Source organism: Chenopodium album, chromosome 11 (assembly GCF_948465745.1).
Source record: "Chenopodium album chromosome 11, dcCheAlbu1.1, whole genome shotgun sequence".
Lineage (NCBI taxonomy): Eukaryota > Viridiplantae > Streptophyta > Magnoliopsida > Caryophyllales > Amaranthaceae > Chenopodium > Chenopodium album.
In genome coordinates, this window is record NC_137844.1 from 60,129,260 (window position 1) to 60,144,847 (window position 15,588).

The 15,588-nt window shown below is 36.8% G+C and overlaps 1 protein-coding gene across 3 annotated transcripts; it reads left to right on the forward strand.

The window, feature by feature from the left end:
- On the forward strand, positions 1–14,603 carry LOC145569520 (protein arginine N-methyltransferase 1.6-like). Of its 3 annotated transcripts, XM_081628859.1 has the most exons (14): positions 1–305; positions 549–783; positions 1,459–1,584; positions 4,539–4,703; positions 4,787–4,905; positions 4,980–5,065; positions 5,310–5,578; positions 6,060–6,296; positions 6,507–6,580; positions 7,279–7,372; positions 7,444–7,593; positions 7,686–7,760; positions 14,093–14,189; positions 14,305–14,603. In XM_081628859.1, the coding sequence occupies exons 1-14, from the start codon at positions 82–84 to the stop codon at positions 14,460–14,462; spliced, it is 2,109 nt and encodes a 702-aa protein (XP_081484985.1). In that variant the 5' UTR covers positions 1–81; the 3' UTR covers positions 14,463–14,603. The 3 variants fall into 3 exon arrangements, with proteins under 3 accessions (XP_081484985.1, XP_081484986.1, XP_081484987.1); XM_081628860.1 differs by lacking the exon at positions 7,444–7,593; XM_081628861.1 differs by lacking the exon at positions 1–305 and having other exon boundaries at positions 557–787.
- The last annotated feature ends 985 nt before the right edge of the window (positions 14,604–15,588 follow it).

The following is a 15,588-nucleotide window of genomic DNA, read 5'->3' on the forward strand; positions in this document are numbered from 1 at the left end:
TTTTTTTAAAAACCCTAACCGTAGCCCCTAGGTGGTGTAGAGCAATTTTGTCCCAAAACCCAAATTGGAGCGACTCGAGGCATGAGGTCCGGGTCAACTCAGCGAATGTTCCAGCTGAAATTGGACGCTCTCACCGGCAAATCGGAGTGGGTGGTTGTGGAAGGAGACGATGAAGATGATTACTCCTCAGTGGATTTGGCTACAACCTCGTATCTCGATATGCTTAACGACACCACGAGAAACAAAGCTTATCGTCACGCCATTGACAACACTGTCACTCGACCTTGTTTTGTCCTCGATATTGGGTAATCATTCTTAACTGTCACTCACAACCAATTGCTTTGCTTGCTACCTGATACTCCTGTTTTGTATTCACATGTTCTGGTTTTCATGTGTTTTGCATTTTTGTTTATGTATTTATGCTTTTACAGTGCGATGTTTTCATATTGATGTTTTACTTGTAAATTGTTTCTGTACTGTATTGAGAAAGGGAGTTGAAACTTTCTGTCTCTATATTTTTGTTGTTTTGAATGTGGTGGTATGTCCAGTGCTGGTACTGGACTGCTATCGATGATGGCTGCACGCGCAATGGGTTCAGCTGACTCCACTGTGGCTAGTGATGACAAAGGAAGGGTGGTTGCATGTGAGTCTTACCTTCCAATGGCAAAGTTGATGAGGAAAGTTGTGCATTCCAATGGTATGGCCAGGAATATACATGTCATCAACAAGCGCTCTGATGAACTCAAAGTTGGACTTGATATCAGTACCCGAGCTGATATACTTGTGGGTACATTAAACCTAATCTGTTTCTAATTCTATACTTGTATTTTCTGTTGTCTGTGATTATCTACCTGGAAGATAATGGTATAAGCTTTAAGCTATGAGATGAAAGCATTGTTTTCTTGGCATGGGCCTTAGTGTCTCGACGCATTATTATTTTGTAACAATATTTTTGAGATGGTTTTGAGACCTCTATAGTCAAGCTAGCTTAGGCATCTAATAGAACTTAGGCTCTTATACTTTTCCTACCTTTTTCTTACACTGCACTCTGGCTGTATGCCATGTATAGCACCATGTTTCAGACTTCTTCCATAGGCGCTCTGTTTTTACAGCCTTCTGCAGGCTAGGTTATTTCTGGAAAACCATGTGGTTCCATTCCATTTTGTATCGAACCCTTTTAACTGTCTAAGGATCTTTGCCACACTTCCTTACTCAATACAGTCAAATAACATATTTTCTACTTATTCATTGTCACTTCCTCATAAATCACATGTCACAACTCACCTGAACTTCAGTAACCTATCCTTTCAACCTAAAACACACAACCTCAAATTTCTTGAAAGATCTTGTGCTTGCAGTCATTCTTCCTCTGCTTTCTTGAAATAAAATCCATGCAACTAGACTGCATAACAAATGAAATTTAATGTCTCTAACTGTTTGTGGAATACCGAATTGTAGGTTAGTGAGATCCTAGATTCAGAATTATTGGGAGAAGGATTAATACCTACTTTGCAAAATGCGCATGATGAGCTACTGGTGGAGAATCCTGATACTGTCCCATACCGAGCAGTTACTTATGGCCAGGTAAGATATATAAAAAACCTTCTTCTTGCTTGTGCAAGCCTGTTTAATCTGATTCCCTTTGACATTCCCCCTATTTTTTTGTGTCTAATATGGTACAGAGTAGTTTATACTAGAAGCTTGTTACCTTATTGTTTGTGACTTTGCGGACTTTGAAAATTTAAGTTTGAAATTTTCTCGAGAGAAAAAAAAAAAAAAAAGTCACATGGTTTGAGATACCAAGTCAACCAATAATCAACTTGCCAAATGATTACTACTTAAACACCGTGGAGGTACAAAGGGCTATTAGCTGGTGACGACCCTACAAACTTGGAAATTTATGTAAGATGGAGTAGGGCATTACTGACAATGGATCAGTATTGCCAGAATTTTCTTGTTGGCGATTTGAGATATATCCTCTGAACTGAATTGAAGTGCGTCAAGCTAGATAAGGATTTAGCTCAATTATTAAAATTTATGCCCCGATCAACACTCTAAGAGAGCTTTTTAGCAACTTAAAGGTAAACACTTTATTTGAAAATTATTATACGGGCTACGTTTTTCTTAACAATTGTTAGCAACTTTTGAAAACACTTTATAGTACTGAAGCTATAATTTCCTTTCCATGATAATGCCCATCCCAGACCATTATTAGCGTTAGCAACTGACTTGTTAGGAGCAAAGGTTAATTTTGTGCTTCACAGCTTAATGCTCTCTTCATAACTTATTTACGCTTTGATATGTGGGGTAAAGGCTTGCATCCCATGACTTTGAAGTCAGGGATCAAGCCTCATTAGGCACTCTTTGGGGATGGGATTCCCCCCCAATCCTCAAGGTTCCATATGCTATGATGAGTGAGGTAAAAGGCCACACCAAGGCCCATCCTTATGCCTGATCCTAAAAAAAACAAATGGTGTGGTTTTATCTTACCAATTTACGGTTCCCTTTATCCAAATTAGCTACCAATTTACTGTTAACCGCAAATCATTTTGGGGGATAAAGGCTTTGTTGTTGTTGTTGTTGTATACAATGTATGGATGCCCATATTATATGTAACCTATTCAGGCTGCACATAAACCACATACCCACTTACCTTTGCCCTTTTTTCTTCATCACCATGTTATTCCCTTGTATGTGCTCCCTGTGTAATTTTTTATTTTTTTTAATTTTATTTTTTAATTTTTTTTTAATGCAACACTTTGACCCATGCATAGTTATAAGTGGTTGAGTTGAATTTGTTAAACATTGTTATGTGGGGTTTGTTGGGGAATTAAAGATAATTAAAAAGAGGTATTGGGTGAATAGTTTATTCAAAACTAAGCTTGTGAGAGAATATAAATAATAAATAAGTATGAGTGGGTGGAAGTGGGGATCATTAGAGGAATAATGAAAAAGTATGAGTGGGTAGAAGTGTTGCATCTAAAAAAATGGCCATGTAGTCTTGAAACAAGCAAAATAACAAAATCTCTTTTGTCATGATTGAATCAAAATCAACTTCAAGTAAACAACATTATTTTATTGTTATTATCAGATTTAGGTGTAAGAAATTCAACCCCTAAACTTTGTTTTCATGGGTTTTGTGATCTCCTTAAAGAGGAGAGATGTTGGTTGCATAATATCAGCTCTTAATGTGTAATACTTATTGGTCTTAAGATACATCATATACTTGGAACATTTTCATGGTTTCCTGCAGAGCTAGGATTTTCAACCGGGGGGGGGGGGGGGGGGGGGGGACGGACTGACTGCAAACGTCCCATAAAAAAAAAACTTGAACACATGTTTATTACTTGAAACATAACTTAAAAATTCAATATGCGTAGTCATACAATCGAAGAAAGATGAAATATAATTACATATTTTTTTTGGGGTTTCATTCTTTTAAACATGAATTGTTAGGAGGAGAACGGGTCAATTTTCCATTAGTTAGACTTGTTCGAATTAGATGAACTATTTTACATTTCATAATTAAATTGAAAAATATGTATCAATTACCAAATCGCATGTTTAAAACTACAGAGTTTCGAATAATGTGTAAATATGGAAATTTCAATTATGACGACTTAACTAAATATTAACGATTATTTAACAACCTTAACTATAACATATCTTAATTCAATATTTCAACACAACTCAATAAATTCGGTGGTGAGAAACTTGTTAGAGTTATAAATTGACTGTTACTAAATATTACGAAGTATAATATCTTTTAATTATCATTAAGCAAACAAATTAAAAGTGAAATTACTATAGACATCCTTAAACTCAGAGGAATTAGTCCATATATGACACTGTAGAACTAAACACATACATATTAGACATTAGTTAGTAGTCACTTAGTTTTTTTTTTTTAAAAAAAAAGGTTAGTAGTCATATTTTTTTTTTTTAGGAATTATACCAAGTAATAATTTAATAATTTTAACCTAAAAAAAATAAAACAAATAAAACAAAAATCTAATAGATCAAGGTGAAAAAAAACACTATACTTTCTATTTTTTTCTCTCTCTTCAAAAAATTCCACTAGTTTGTGGTTTCCATTTTCTTGTGGCTTTCATATCTTCTCTTCTTCCTCCTAATGCATCCGCCAACTCTCATGTTCTTCTCTATAATTTTCACATCCATATCTCTTCCTCCTCCCTACTTATGTATCCCCTTTATTTTTTTTTACTGTTTTTTAAAATAAAATTAAAATAAAAAACTGATTTTTTTTATAGAAATGGGGGGACAGCTGTTCCCCCCTCCTTCCGCCCCTGGTTTCTTGCAATACCCCTCATATTATATATAGCTACCCCTTTTTATAATAACAGTAGCCCTTATTATTGAATTTTATACCGTGTTTTTAGTTTTCACTATAAAACTTGTTTTTCAGAGGACCCCTCCCGTAAAATATATATATATGGCAACTCTTTATAACCTTTCAAACCATTTTAGGTCATAGCTTATTTATATTGTTGTCTAACAAAGTGCACCTTTGTCCTCAGCTAGTTGAAAGCAGTTTTCTATGGAGGCTGCATGATCTCTATAGCAATGAGATTTGTGCATCGGATGGCATTCGTCTTGTTCCAACTGAACGCAGTTCCATTTTGAGTATCAAACCACAGCAGTACCCCATGCATTGTGACCCATTGCAAGAAGAATTAAAGCTGGTATAACTGTTTTTTCAATTCTGCCTGAAAAATCTCTCATAGTCTGATACCTGAAATAAGTATTTGTTATAACATCCGTCCAGCTTTCAGAACCCTTCAAAATTTTTGAGTTTGACTTTTGGAAACGGCCAAGCAGTCATGGGGAGGCTGAGATACTTGTGGAGGCAGCTACTAGTGGAAGTGTGAATGCTGTTCTCTCCTGGTAAATCATCTCAGAAGCTGAATCAATTGTCTTATATTTTTGCTCACACATAATAGGATCTTATACTTCTTTAGGTGGGTACTTCAGCTTGATAAAGAAGGAACAGTCTTTTACTCTACTGCACCAAAGTGGATCAAACTTTTACAGACAGAATTTCCAGGTACTTTAATCATCATTGATTATGCTAGTATATTGGTGAGAAAGGTTTTCATGCACATGTTTGAGATTTTTGAATGTCTTACTTATGCTATTTTCACAACTGTCACTAATATATGACCTTATTGGAACAGTGCGTTAGTGGTTTTTATATCAATAATAAGATTATAATCCTGCTTCCTGTTGCTATTTGTAAAAGCTCCTTTTATATTTTTCTTACACGCTGACTAAATTTGTCAATATGCCAGGTAATGAGAATTGGTGTGACCATTGGAAACAATGTGTTTGGTTTGTCCCAGGAAAAGGTTTATCTGTATCCAAGGGTGAAAATATTCAGTTGCTTGCTGTCCACTCAGATATAAGTATTTCCTATAGCCTTCGGGTTGAAAGCCAAAGAACTAAGAAAGAGCACATTATTCACAAAGATGATTTCCAGCTTACTTTGTCACCTGAAAAAATTGCAACTTACTCTGATGATAAATGGAGGCATTATGTGTCACTAGCTTTACAAAATGCTGTAAGGGCTTGATTGCATTATTCGTCTCCTCAATGTTCTTTAAAAACATCATTTGTTGTAAAACTCTTCATTGCTAATGCCAACTTTCTGTATAAACCATATGATGAAGTATCACAATGGTGTGAATAGCCTATTCATATCCATTTGTAGGATGGACTTTAGACTATGTATTGACTTGATAAAATTGGTGAAGTATATAGATTAGGTCTTTACTATGGTTGTATAACTTGTATACTTGTATGATCATTGTGTGGTTTAAGGGGAAAAACTGTCAGTGTATCTACACCATGTTGTATTCATGTGATTTGTCTTTGTTGGAGTTACTTTTTGGTACAAAACAACAACTATCACTGCTGGAGTTACTGAAATGTTGTTTTGGTTGTATGTTAATGGCGTATGTTCATTTTATTGAGTTCTTCCTCACCCCCCCCCCACTCCTTCCTTGTTTCCTGAATTAATATAAATTTTCCCCCATTTGCAGTTGCGTAGAAAAGATTCCCCGTTGTGTTTTGTTCTGGATGATAGTATTTTTTTAGCCACAGCCATTGCTCATCTTTGCAAAACTTCCCGTATAATGTTGTTGTTTCCTGGGTTGCGAGAGAGAGGTTTGCAGTATCTGCAAGCTACTGCTGAAACAAATCAGTTTTCTGCTGATTGTCTGAAGCTTCTTGACCACCAATTAGAGTGCATGTCAATACATGAAACAGATGGGAAGAAGGTAACCATGGCAAAGTTTTTCATCGTACAACAATGGTTTTTCTCGAATCCATGCCATAGCTCTCAAGCCTTTTTAATTTTGGCATAATTTACATTTAAAGTACCTCTGTTTGCTTATGCTTGCTTCCTTTCTGACTGAAGTTGAGCATTTAGATTTGGATTTGCTGACTGAATCTGTCAGTTGATGCTGCTTATTTTCCTTTCGGTGTAGATTGACCTATTGGTTGGAGAGCCATTCTACTATGGATCTGAGACATGGCTTCCATGGAAAAATCTGCGATTTTGGTGACTATATTGCTACCTTATCTGATTTTTATAAACTGCTTGTAGCTATTTGATAGGATCTGGATAATGATTTTCTACCACCCTGGTGTTGCTGTTCAATTACGTTCTTTTTAGTTCTAAAATTTATAATGTTCAAGGAAGATCAAAGTACTTTTCGTAGTTCAAGTCTGCAATTTCTTTGAATATACCAAAACATGGAGAAAGAAAGAGAACTAGTATGCATCACAGGATTTGTACCCAAGCTAGGGGAGTGAAGAGGGAAACTATATCCGAAGGTTCCACTTTCCTCCTCTGTTTTATGCTTAGCTTTGACTGAGCATTTGTTTATGATACAGTTACTCTTAACACCTTCAAAAAGAGAATGTTATCAATGTATCAGTGCTTTATTTCCTAATATGATATTCCATTTTAATTGTTCTTACTTTGATACTTCCACCGTCTCTTAAATTTGCAGCACATCCTTTTATACAATTATATAGAAACTGCATCTAAGTGAAGTTCAAATCTTGTTGCTGGTATACAATTCCATATACTTTCTATCCCTATCTATTGTGAGCTTCTATTAGTATAGGGTCGGTACAATGCTAGACTTTCAGCCTTTCTTATATATGAAATACATGCTAGTCACCTTCATCTCATGATTCTTATTTAAATATTGACTTTTTCCTGCATTGATTATATTTGTGATATGAATTTAGGAAAGAAAGGACAAGGCTTGAAGGAATATTGTCCGAAGATGCTATTGTCATTCCCTGCAAAGGAATTTTACGAGTTTGTGCCATGTCTCTCCCGGTAAGTGCCCTGATATATGCTGATTGCTGGTGTGTTGGGGTGGAAATGTGACCTTATGATCTGCTTGTTAGGATCTTTGGAAAAGTCGTTGCAGTCTTGCGTATATTGAAGGATTTAATCATTCTGTTGCCAATACCATCCTGGGGGCATGTGGCAACTTGCCATCTCCTCAGGAGGGTCCTATGCTGCCGTTCTTTGTCTGGCAAAGTGGGGAATCTAAGGTATAGATACCACTTCCTCAACCCCCTTCCCCCTTCAAACCTTTCATTTTTTATTAAGATCTTTTTATTTTTTTGACTTTTGTTATCTGCAGGAACTGAGTGAGAGGTTGACACTGATGGAATTTGACTTCTCAAAACCTCTGAGTTCTTGCTCTGGTAAAGGGAAGGTACACATTCTATGCATCTTCTGCTCAGATAATGACCCATTGTTGAGTTTCTAACTTCTAATACTATATAATTTGAATTGCTTGGATGTAAAATTCACGTTTGTAGAGAGTAACATTAATGGTAAAAGATATTTTAGACATTTTGTATACCTTATAATTGTGTTAATTGTTCTTGTGCATGGGTGTTGGACATGTGTACATGTTTTACTAATTGAGAATAAATATTTTAAGAATTAGGAATTGCATAGGTAATTTGGACATGGGCATCTGGACATGACACATACCAATGCAATGTTCTTAGACTCCAATATGCCTTTGTGCACAAACAAACATATAGAGAAGGAGTGAGACAGGGAGAAGGATGGAATTGTGGTGACAGAAAACAAATGTTATCAGTTTGATTGATGATCAATGTGTATTTTGAGAGAACTGGAGTTACTTGAACTTTCTCAATCGTTGGAATTTGGGAACCTCATTCACGAATTAATAATCCTCCCCTTTCGATATCCATTTTGTTTTTCTCAAGCCCACAAAGTAGTCCAATAATTAAGAGCGCACTCCGCAATCGACATCCATCCATCTATCTATATACTATAATATAAGACAAGCAAATCAATTTGAAAATGACAAATGTCACTCTCTCATTCGCTTGTCTTATGTATAGAATAAAGCTTTATATACTCCGTATATATTATTTACCTATTTAACTGTAATGATTTTTGTTTACTACCTCCGTTACATATTAGTTGCAACTTTCAGCTTGACACGGATTCTAAGACAAAATTTCATAATAGTGGATTAATGAATTAAAGACTAAGTAATTAAGCAAGGTAGGAGAGAGAAAGTGAAAGTAATTAATAAATTACCCGCTACAATCAACAACACCCACCCCATCACCGTCGGCCACAGCAGCCATCCCACCACCGTCGGCCACAGCAGCCATCCCACCACCGTGACCAGCAACCACACCGAAACCACCCACCTCACACCCTGAAACCACCCAATCTCAACCCGAACCGCCGTAAAACCACTCCCTCTCCACCTGAACAACCCCGAAATCACCCCGAAACCACTCCAATTTTAGCTCCAACTCTAATAACTACCCTCAACCATCTCGAAACCGTACTCTCTTAGAGCAAACCACCACAAAACAACCACCCTCAATCACCCCCAAAACCACCCACATTCAACCTAAATCGCCCCAAAACTCACCCTGAACCAGCCCTAAACCACCCTCACTCACCCTAATTCGCCCAGAAACCGCCTCGAGCCACCCCAAACTAGCCCACCCACCCCTTAAACCTTCAGATCTAAACGAATTTTTTTTTCCTAAAAAAAAAGAAGAGAGAAAAAGGAACACAAGAGGAGGAAGGAGGCGACTTTGATGGTGGTGATGAGCATCAACGACGTTGAAGGTAGTGGTTGTTTTGGAAACGACGACGTTGAAGGTGGTTGATCTAGAGACGGCGACGGCAAAGATGGGTCTGATTTTTCGTGGGAGATGATGATTTTTGATGATGGTTGAATTAATTGGGTGATATTATTATGTTAAATAAGTTAGATTAGGAATATAATGAAATCTGATTTAGGTAGCTAATTGTGTTTATGAACTCTTTAGTAAGGGTATTGTTGTACTTTCATTGAAAAAAACTTACTACAAAAGGAAAAAAATGGAAAGTTGCAACTAATGTGTAGCACCCCTAAATGGCAAAAGTTGCAACTAATATGTAACGGAGGTAGTAATTTTAGCCAGGATCTCTACATAACATCTTCATGATTTCGTACTACATTTATCAAAAAAATATACTATTTATATTGTAAATCTTACATATTTACAAATAACTCATAAATTCTTTACAATATTTAGTTATTTACTCGAATAATTTAGAAATGATATCAAGTTTAAGTATAAATAATTTGAATAAGGAAAATTTGTTAAAAATAATCCCAACTTTCACGTATTCACTTTAAATAATCCCATCTTTGAATTATTATTAAATAATCCCAATTTTGGGGTGTATTCGCTCAAAATAGGCCCATGTGACCGGTAACCTGTTAAATAGGTAAATTTTTTTTTTAAAAAAAAATTATTGACACGTGTCATTGAGTTAATGGTTGAAAATAAATTTTAAAAAATTTAAAAGAAAAACTAAAAAAACTAAAATAAAAAAACCTAATCCCAAGCCCCTAACCCACGACAACCACACACCCACCTGCGTCGAGCACCGCCTTCCCGGCCACAACCCAGCCCAGCCAGGTCGCCGGCCACCATCAGATCAGCTCTTTCGCGTCGGCACCGCCTTCCTGGCGCCACTTCCCTAATAACCACCAAACCCGCCTACCCTTAAACCCTCGTTACCCTTAAACCCCCGTAACCCCTAAAACGCCTCCTCGCCACAAAAAACCCCCCAAATAGCCTTCCCCCCACCATCGAAACCTTAGCGCTAGGGTTCCGATGGTTAGGGGGAAGGTCGTTTGGGGTTTATGTGCGGAGGGGAGGTCGTTTAGAGATTTCGAGGGGGTTTTAGGCTTCGGGATTGGCAGTTTTGGGGGAAGCGGCGCCGGAAAAGGCAGCGCAGGAGATCTGACGGGGGAGGGAGCTATGGCCGGCGCATGAGTGGGAAAGAGGGTTTTGGCCATCGCGCTGGTGGTGGGGAAGGTGGTTTGTGGGGTGGTGGGGAAGGTGGTTGTTCGTGGGTGGAGGCTGAGATTTTTTTTAAAAAAAAGTTTTTCTTTTTATTTTTCTTTTTGTAAGATTTTTTTTTTTTTTTTTTTTAATTTTTAAAATTTTTCAACCAATCATATGGTGACACGTGTCACCTTAATTTATTATAACAAGTTAGTAACCGGTTAGGGCCTGTTTTGAGCGAATACACTCCAAAGTTGGGATTATTTAATAATAATCCAAAGTTGGGATTATTTGAAGCGAATACGTGAAAGTTGGGATTTTAACAAAGGTAACTATATACCCCGTATATAAAAAGCCTAATATCGCTATTTTGCTAAAAATTAAACAAAATCACGTGTAAAATTTAGCTTGAGACTAAATTACTAACATAATTAATAAAATAATTTGGAGAATCATTACCAAAATAATCAATAATATATCTTACTCCTATTTACCCAAGTTCTACCCATTTCTACTTATCTTACTCCTCTTACCCTTCACTATATACTCCATTTTTACACTCTTTCTTATTTATCCACCTTTTTATACACTCACCTACCTATTAACCAATTCTCTTTTATATTATTCATATTTTAATTACATTCATTTTGTTTTGGAAAATTTGTCAAAAATAAGCAAACCTTTGTTTGGTCTTCCTAAAATAAGCAAACCTATTGATTAACTCAAAATAAGTCGACCTTTATAGGTTACCTTCCGAAAATGCTTAATGACCGGTTAGCTTTAAGTTTAACATGTTGTGTTGGTTGATAATGCCACTTGTTACAACATGATTGGTTCATTTTAAAATTTTAATCAATATTATTTATTGAATTAATTTTTTTTTAAAAAAAAAGCCCAACCCCCACCGCAAGGGCTCCTGGGAGGCCACCACCACCATCTCTCCTTCTCCTTCCCCCAACAACAGCCTACCACCACCGTCACCGGCGGCCCACCAATATCAACTTACTTTTGCTTCTCAACCTCCCGGTCCCTAAATCACAACATCACTAATTACCACCAACCCTCAAATCCATAACCACCAACTGCCTTCTCACTCCACAACAAACAATAGCCCTTAAATCGCCACCAATGCCAAGCCTACGCTGCAGCAACACCGAGAACAACCAAAACCACCCACCGCGGCGCCTTGTCCTCCATCAGCCCACAAATCACATCTTTCAACCGTGCCTAACACCGAGCCACCAACCTCCACTGTCAATTGCATAACCAACAACAGCAATTCCTCTAATCGCCACCTCTAAACCGTTGGAATCAATTAAATCACACTCCTACTATCGACAACAACACTGATTAGACAACGATAGCAACAAAACGCCTCAATTTTAACCACAATTTGAAACCCAATTAAGCGTGGGCAAATGGTTTAGGCAAGTGCGTTGGGGGAAAGGGGCGCCGGTGGGGATTGGGTGATGGGGCGGGGGTGGATTTACTCGCCCCATGCCCACTTCATACCCACCTCGCCCCGCCCGCCCATCCCATATCCATATGTATTATTACATATGAATATATACTTTTTTTTTTTACTATTTTAAATATAAATTAACTAAAATAATATAATAAAAGTATAGTACTTTGTAATAAAATTAAATTATAAACAATAAAAAATGTGTAATTTACCAATGATTTTTTTTTAATCATTATGATGTAATATAGTTTTATTTGGAAGGTGGGGATTAGGCGGGTCTTAGGTAAAGGGTGGATATCCAAGTGGGGGGTGGGGCAGGGATGGTTTTGGGATTGTACCCGCCGGGGCGGGGATGGGGTGAATTTTGGACCCGTCGCGGGGATGGGGATAGGGATGAGAATGTTATGCGGGGATGGGGATGGGAAAGCCAACATCCGCCCCGTCTCGCCCCATTGACATCTCTAGGGGGGGGGGGGGGGGGCGCCGTCGGGGGAGTTGGACGGTGGTTGGTGTGCAGTGGTGTGGTGGTGTTGTAGTTGACACTCTAGTAGGGCCACCACAGGGGATGGGGGTAGGAGTGGCGGGGGCACATCTGCGATGGGACCATGGGGGTAGGGATTTGTTTTTTTTTTTTAATTAATTGAAATAATAATGTTGTTGGTCTTCTGACCTATTTAAAGAAAAAACCCCTTAAAAGTCAACTTATTTTGAGTTAATCAATAGGTTTGCTTATTTTGGGAAGACCGAGTAAAGGTTTGCTTATTTTTAACAAATTTTCCTTTTATTTTTTTATTTTATTTTTATTTTTTTTTATTGACATCTCCTAGAAACAAGAATCTATACTTTTTTGACGTAGAATCTACACTATATGAGTTGAACTTTTAAAAAAAAATTCTAGGAACAAGTGGAGTTATATTTATTATACAAGTATTATTTCCTCTATTTTTTAAATTATATTTTTGATTCACAACTAAAATTTTGGCACAAAATGTCAAAGTATTTCCACTCAAAAATTTATACTTACTGTGATAAACTAAATGTTGCTGCCTTTTGCTCTTAAACCTGTAGAATCATTTTAATTCTTGACTAATAAAAGATTAAAAGGCAAAGTTTACATCACAAACACATGGGAATTAATTGCATATGTATCATGTCCGTTGTGGCATATACCTGTCTGCGTGGTACCATGTTCAAGCTTATGAATCTTCTTTCATAAATATAAATGCCCATGATTTTATTTTGACAACTACTAAACAAACAAAAGGAAGAAACAAAGGATCAAAACTAAAACCCAGTCTAATGCCTTATGGAGCCCTGTCATGTGCAGCTGCCACCATATCTCTAACGACCTTGCGGATAATACAAACCTTGGACTGTGTCCTTTGGTCCTGATTTCCTGGAGAGTCAGGTGAGGTGAGGTGAGAGGTGAGCATACTGAGTAGCCTTATCCTGAGGCTGAGTGACCAAATTAAAGAAGTCAGTAAAGTTTCCACATAGGAAAGATGCATGGATAACACCCAAGTCAAACATCGAAAATAGGCCAGACCGCCAGAGACTTTGTGTGTATAGCCGAGTAGTTGACACAGCTGAGGTGTAACATTAATACAAAATGCATTGATAGTCACGTGCAAATCAGTGTAATTAATGTTACATTTTCATTTGTTTTTTTTTCCATTTTTAGCTTCTTATATGTAGCCCTAAGGGCTATTGTATAACATTTTCCATTAAACTAATGTATGTTTAATTTAATAATTATTAATATAAGCTTTAAAAGTCTAGATGGCCAGAGCTTGAAAAAGTGAAAAACTATCTTGTTTATTAGAGAAGAAATGTGAGGATTAAGACAATGCAAGGATAGTTTGAAAATTTTGTTAAACCTCAGTGTAGCCATTTCCCTATCTATTTTTTTTAGGGGGAAAAAACTACTCATATATTTGTAGGTCTTCCTATTGCGATGTACAATTTAGCTTGCCTGAACGATACATATGTTTCCTATTCGTCATAGCCTGAGCTTTGGGGTGGTTCTCATCAGAAAGTAGCAGATCAGATGACTAAATGGAGTTGTTTACTTCCTTCTCAACCAACAATGCCATTCCTTTTAACTCTTTTTTTTATTTTTTTTTTATTTTTTATTTTTACTGGAAGCATTTTTAGAACATAAGAAATTTGCATTTTGCATTATGACAGCACTCTTATGCATGAAAGTTGACTTCATATGAACATTCTGCTATACTACAGGTTAAGTTTACTAGGAATGGTATATGCCATGGCTTTGTTCTTTGGATTGATTGGGTATTAAGTGCAGAAAACGATATTGTTGTATCAACTGGCCCAGGTATTAAGCATTAGTAGATAAATTTCCTAGTGAAATATTACATCCTTTTTTACACCATTACATTTATGTTATTATAGCAATAGGACATATTGACTGATTTGCTTGTATACAACAGATCATAGACAATGGAAGCAAGGGGTAAAGCTGTTAAAAACCCCTGTGGCTGTCAGTAGTCAGGGTCATATGTCTTCTGATGATTTTCATTCAGTGGAAATGGAGGCAAATTTTGATTCGGCAAATGGTGATCTCATGATTCAATTTGTCTTTGTATAATGAGAAGAATTGTTAGCATAAAAGTATGTGCATTTGATCTGTCTTTTCTTGCAAAATCCATCTTACAGTCGAATAAAATGGATGCTTTCCTTTGTAGTCGTCGCAGACCTCAGTAGAAATGTATGTGCGCTTTCAGTGGTCTTTTCCCTGCAAATTTGCCAACAACAGTCTTTCTTGGTTGACTTTTATAATTACTATTTTCATGCGAGCTAGAAGCCAAGTGAAGAATCTGACAAGGTATTGAGGGAGTGAAAATTTTAGGTTCACTCCTCTTAAGGTTGGAAAAAACTTGTGTGCACCTGTTCACAATAATAAACAATAATTTTATTGCAGACTTGAGGTCCACATGTGCCAATCGACCTTAATTTTTAACATAGTTACTTTTATTAAAACTTGTATAGACCTTAGGTACACAATAATGTGTCAACCAACGTTATATGAAATATAGTAACTCTAATTTTGATATATTGACCTTTATTATTCATATTTTGTATTATAAAAATTCATCATAAAATATATTAATCTCTTATGAACTTTGTTATATCTCAATGACTATTATTTTAATATAATAACCTTTATGTATTTTGGGGTTAATTATCTTCTTATGTTATATCTTATAGGTTAATCGGGGTTAATGTTTATTTATTTATTTTTATTTATTTATTTTTTTGGAAAAATTAGAAAAAATAATCTCAACTTTTGTCAATTTTAATAATTCCAACTTTGGATTATTCTGAAATAATCCGAAGTTTGGGGGGGGGGGGGGGTTTTTTTTCTTCAATCCCAAACCGGTCAACAAAAGTCAATGACTTGTTGTAATAGGTTATGTGGCACGTGTCAAGCTGCAATTGGTCCCAAAAAACAATGAAAAAAAAATTAATTTTAAAAAAAAAAACCCGAAAACTCTTAATCCCCTACCTAACCACTGTAACCCCCCCCCACCACCACCACCACCTGCCACCGCCAGATGCGCCAACCCCTCCCTTCCCCTGCCCAAACAATGCGCCGCTTTCCCCCCAAACCCTATGTGCTGGTGTTTCGACCCACCTCCACCCCCAATCCCCTCCTTTTCCATTCGAAACACCCTCGAAACCCCTTTCTCACTCCCGAAAACCCCCAACAACCA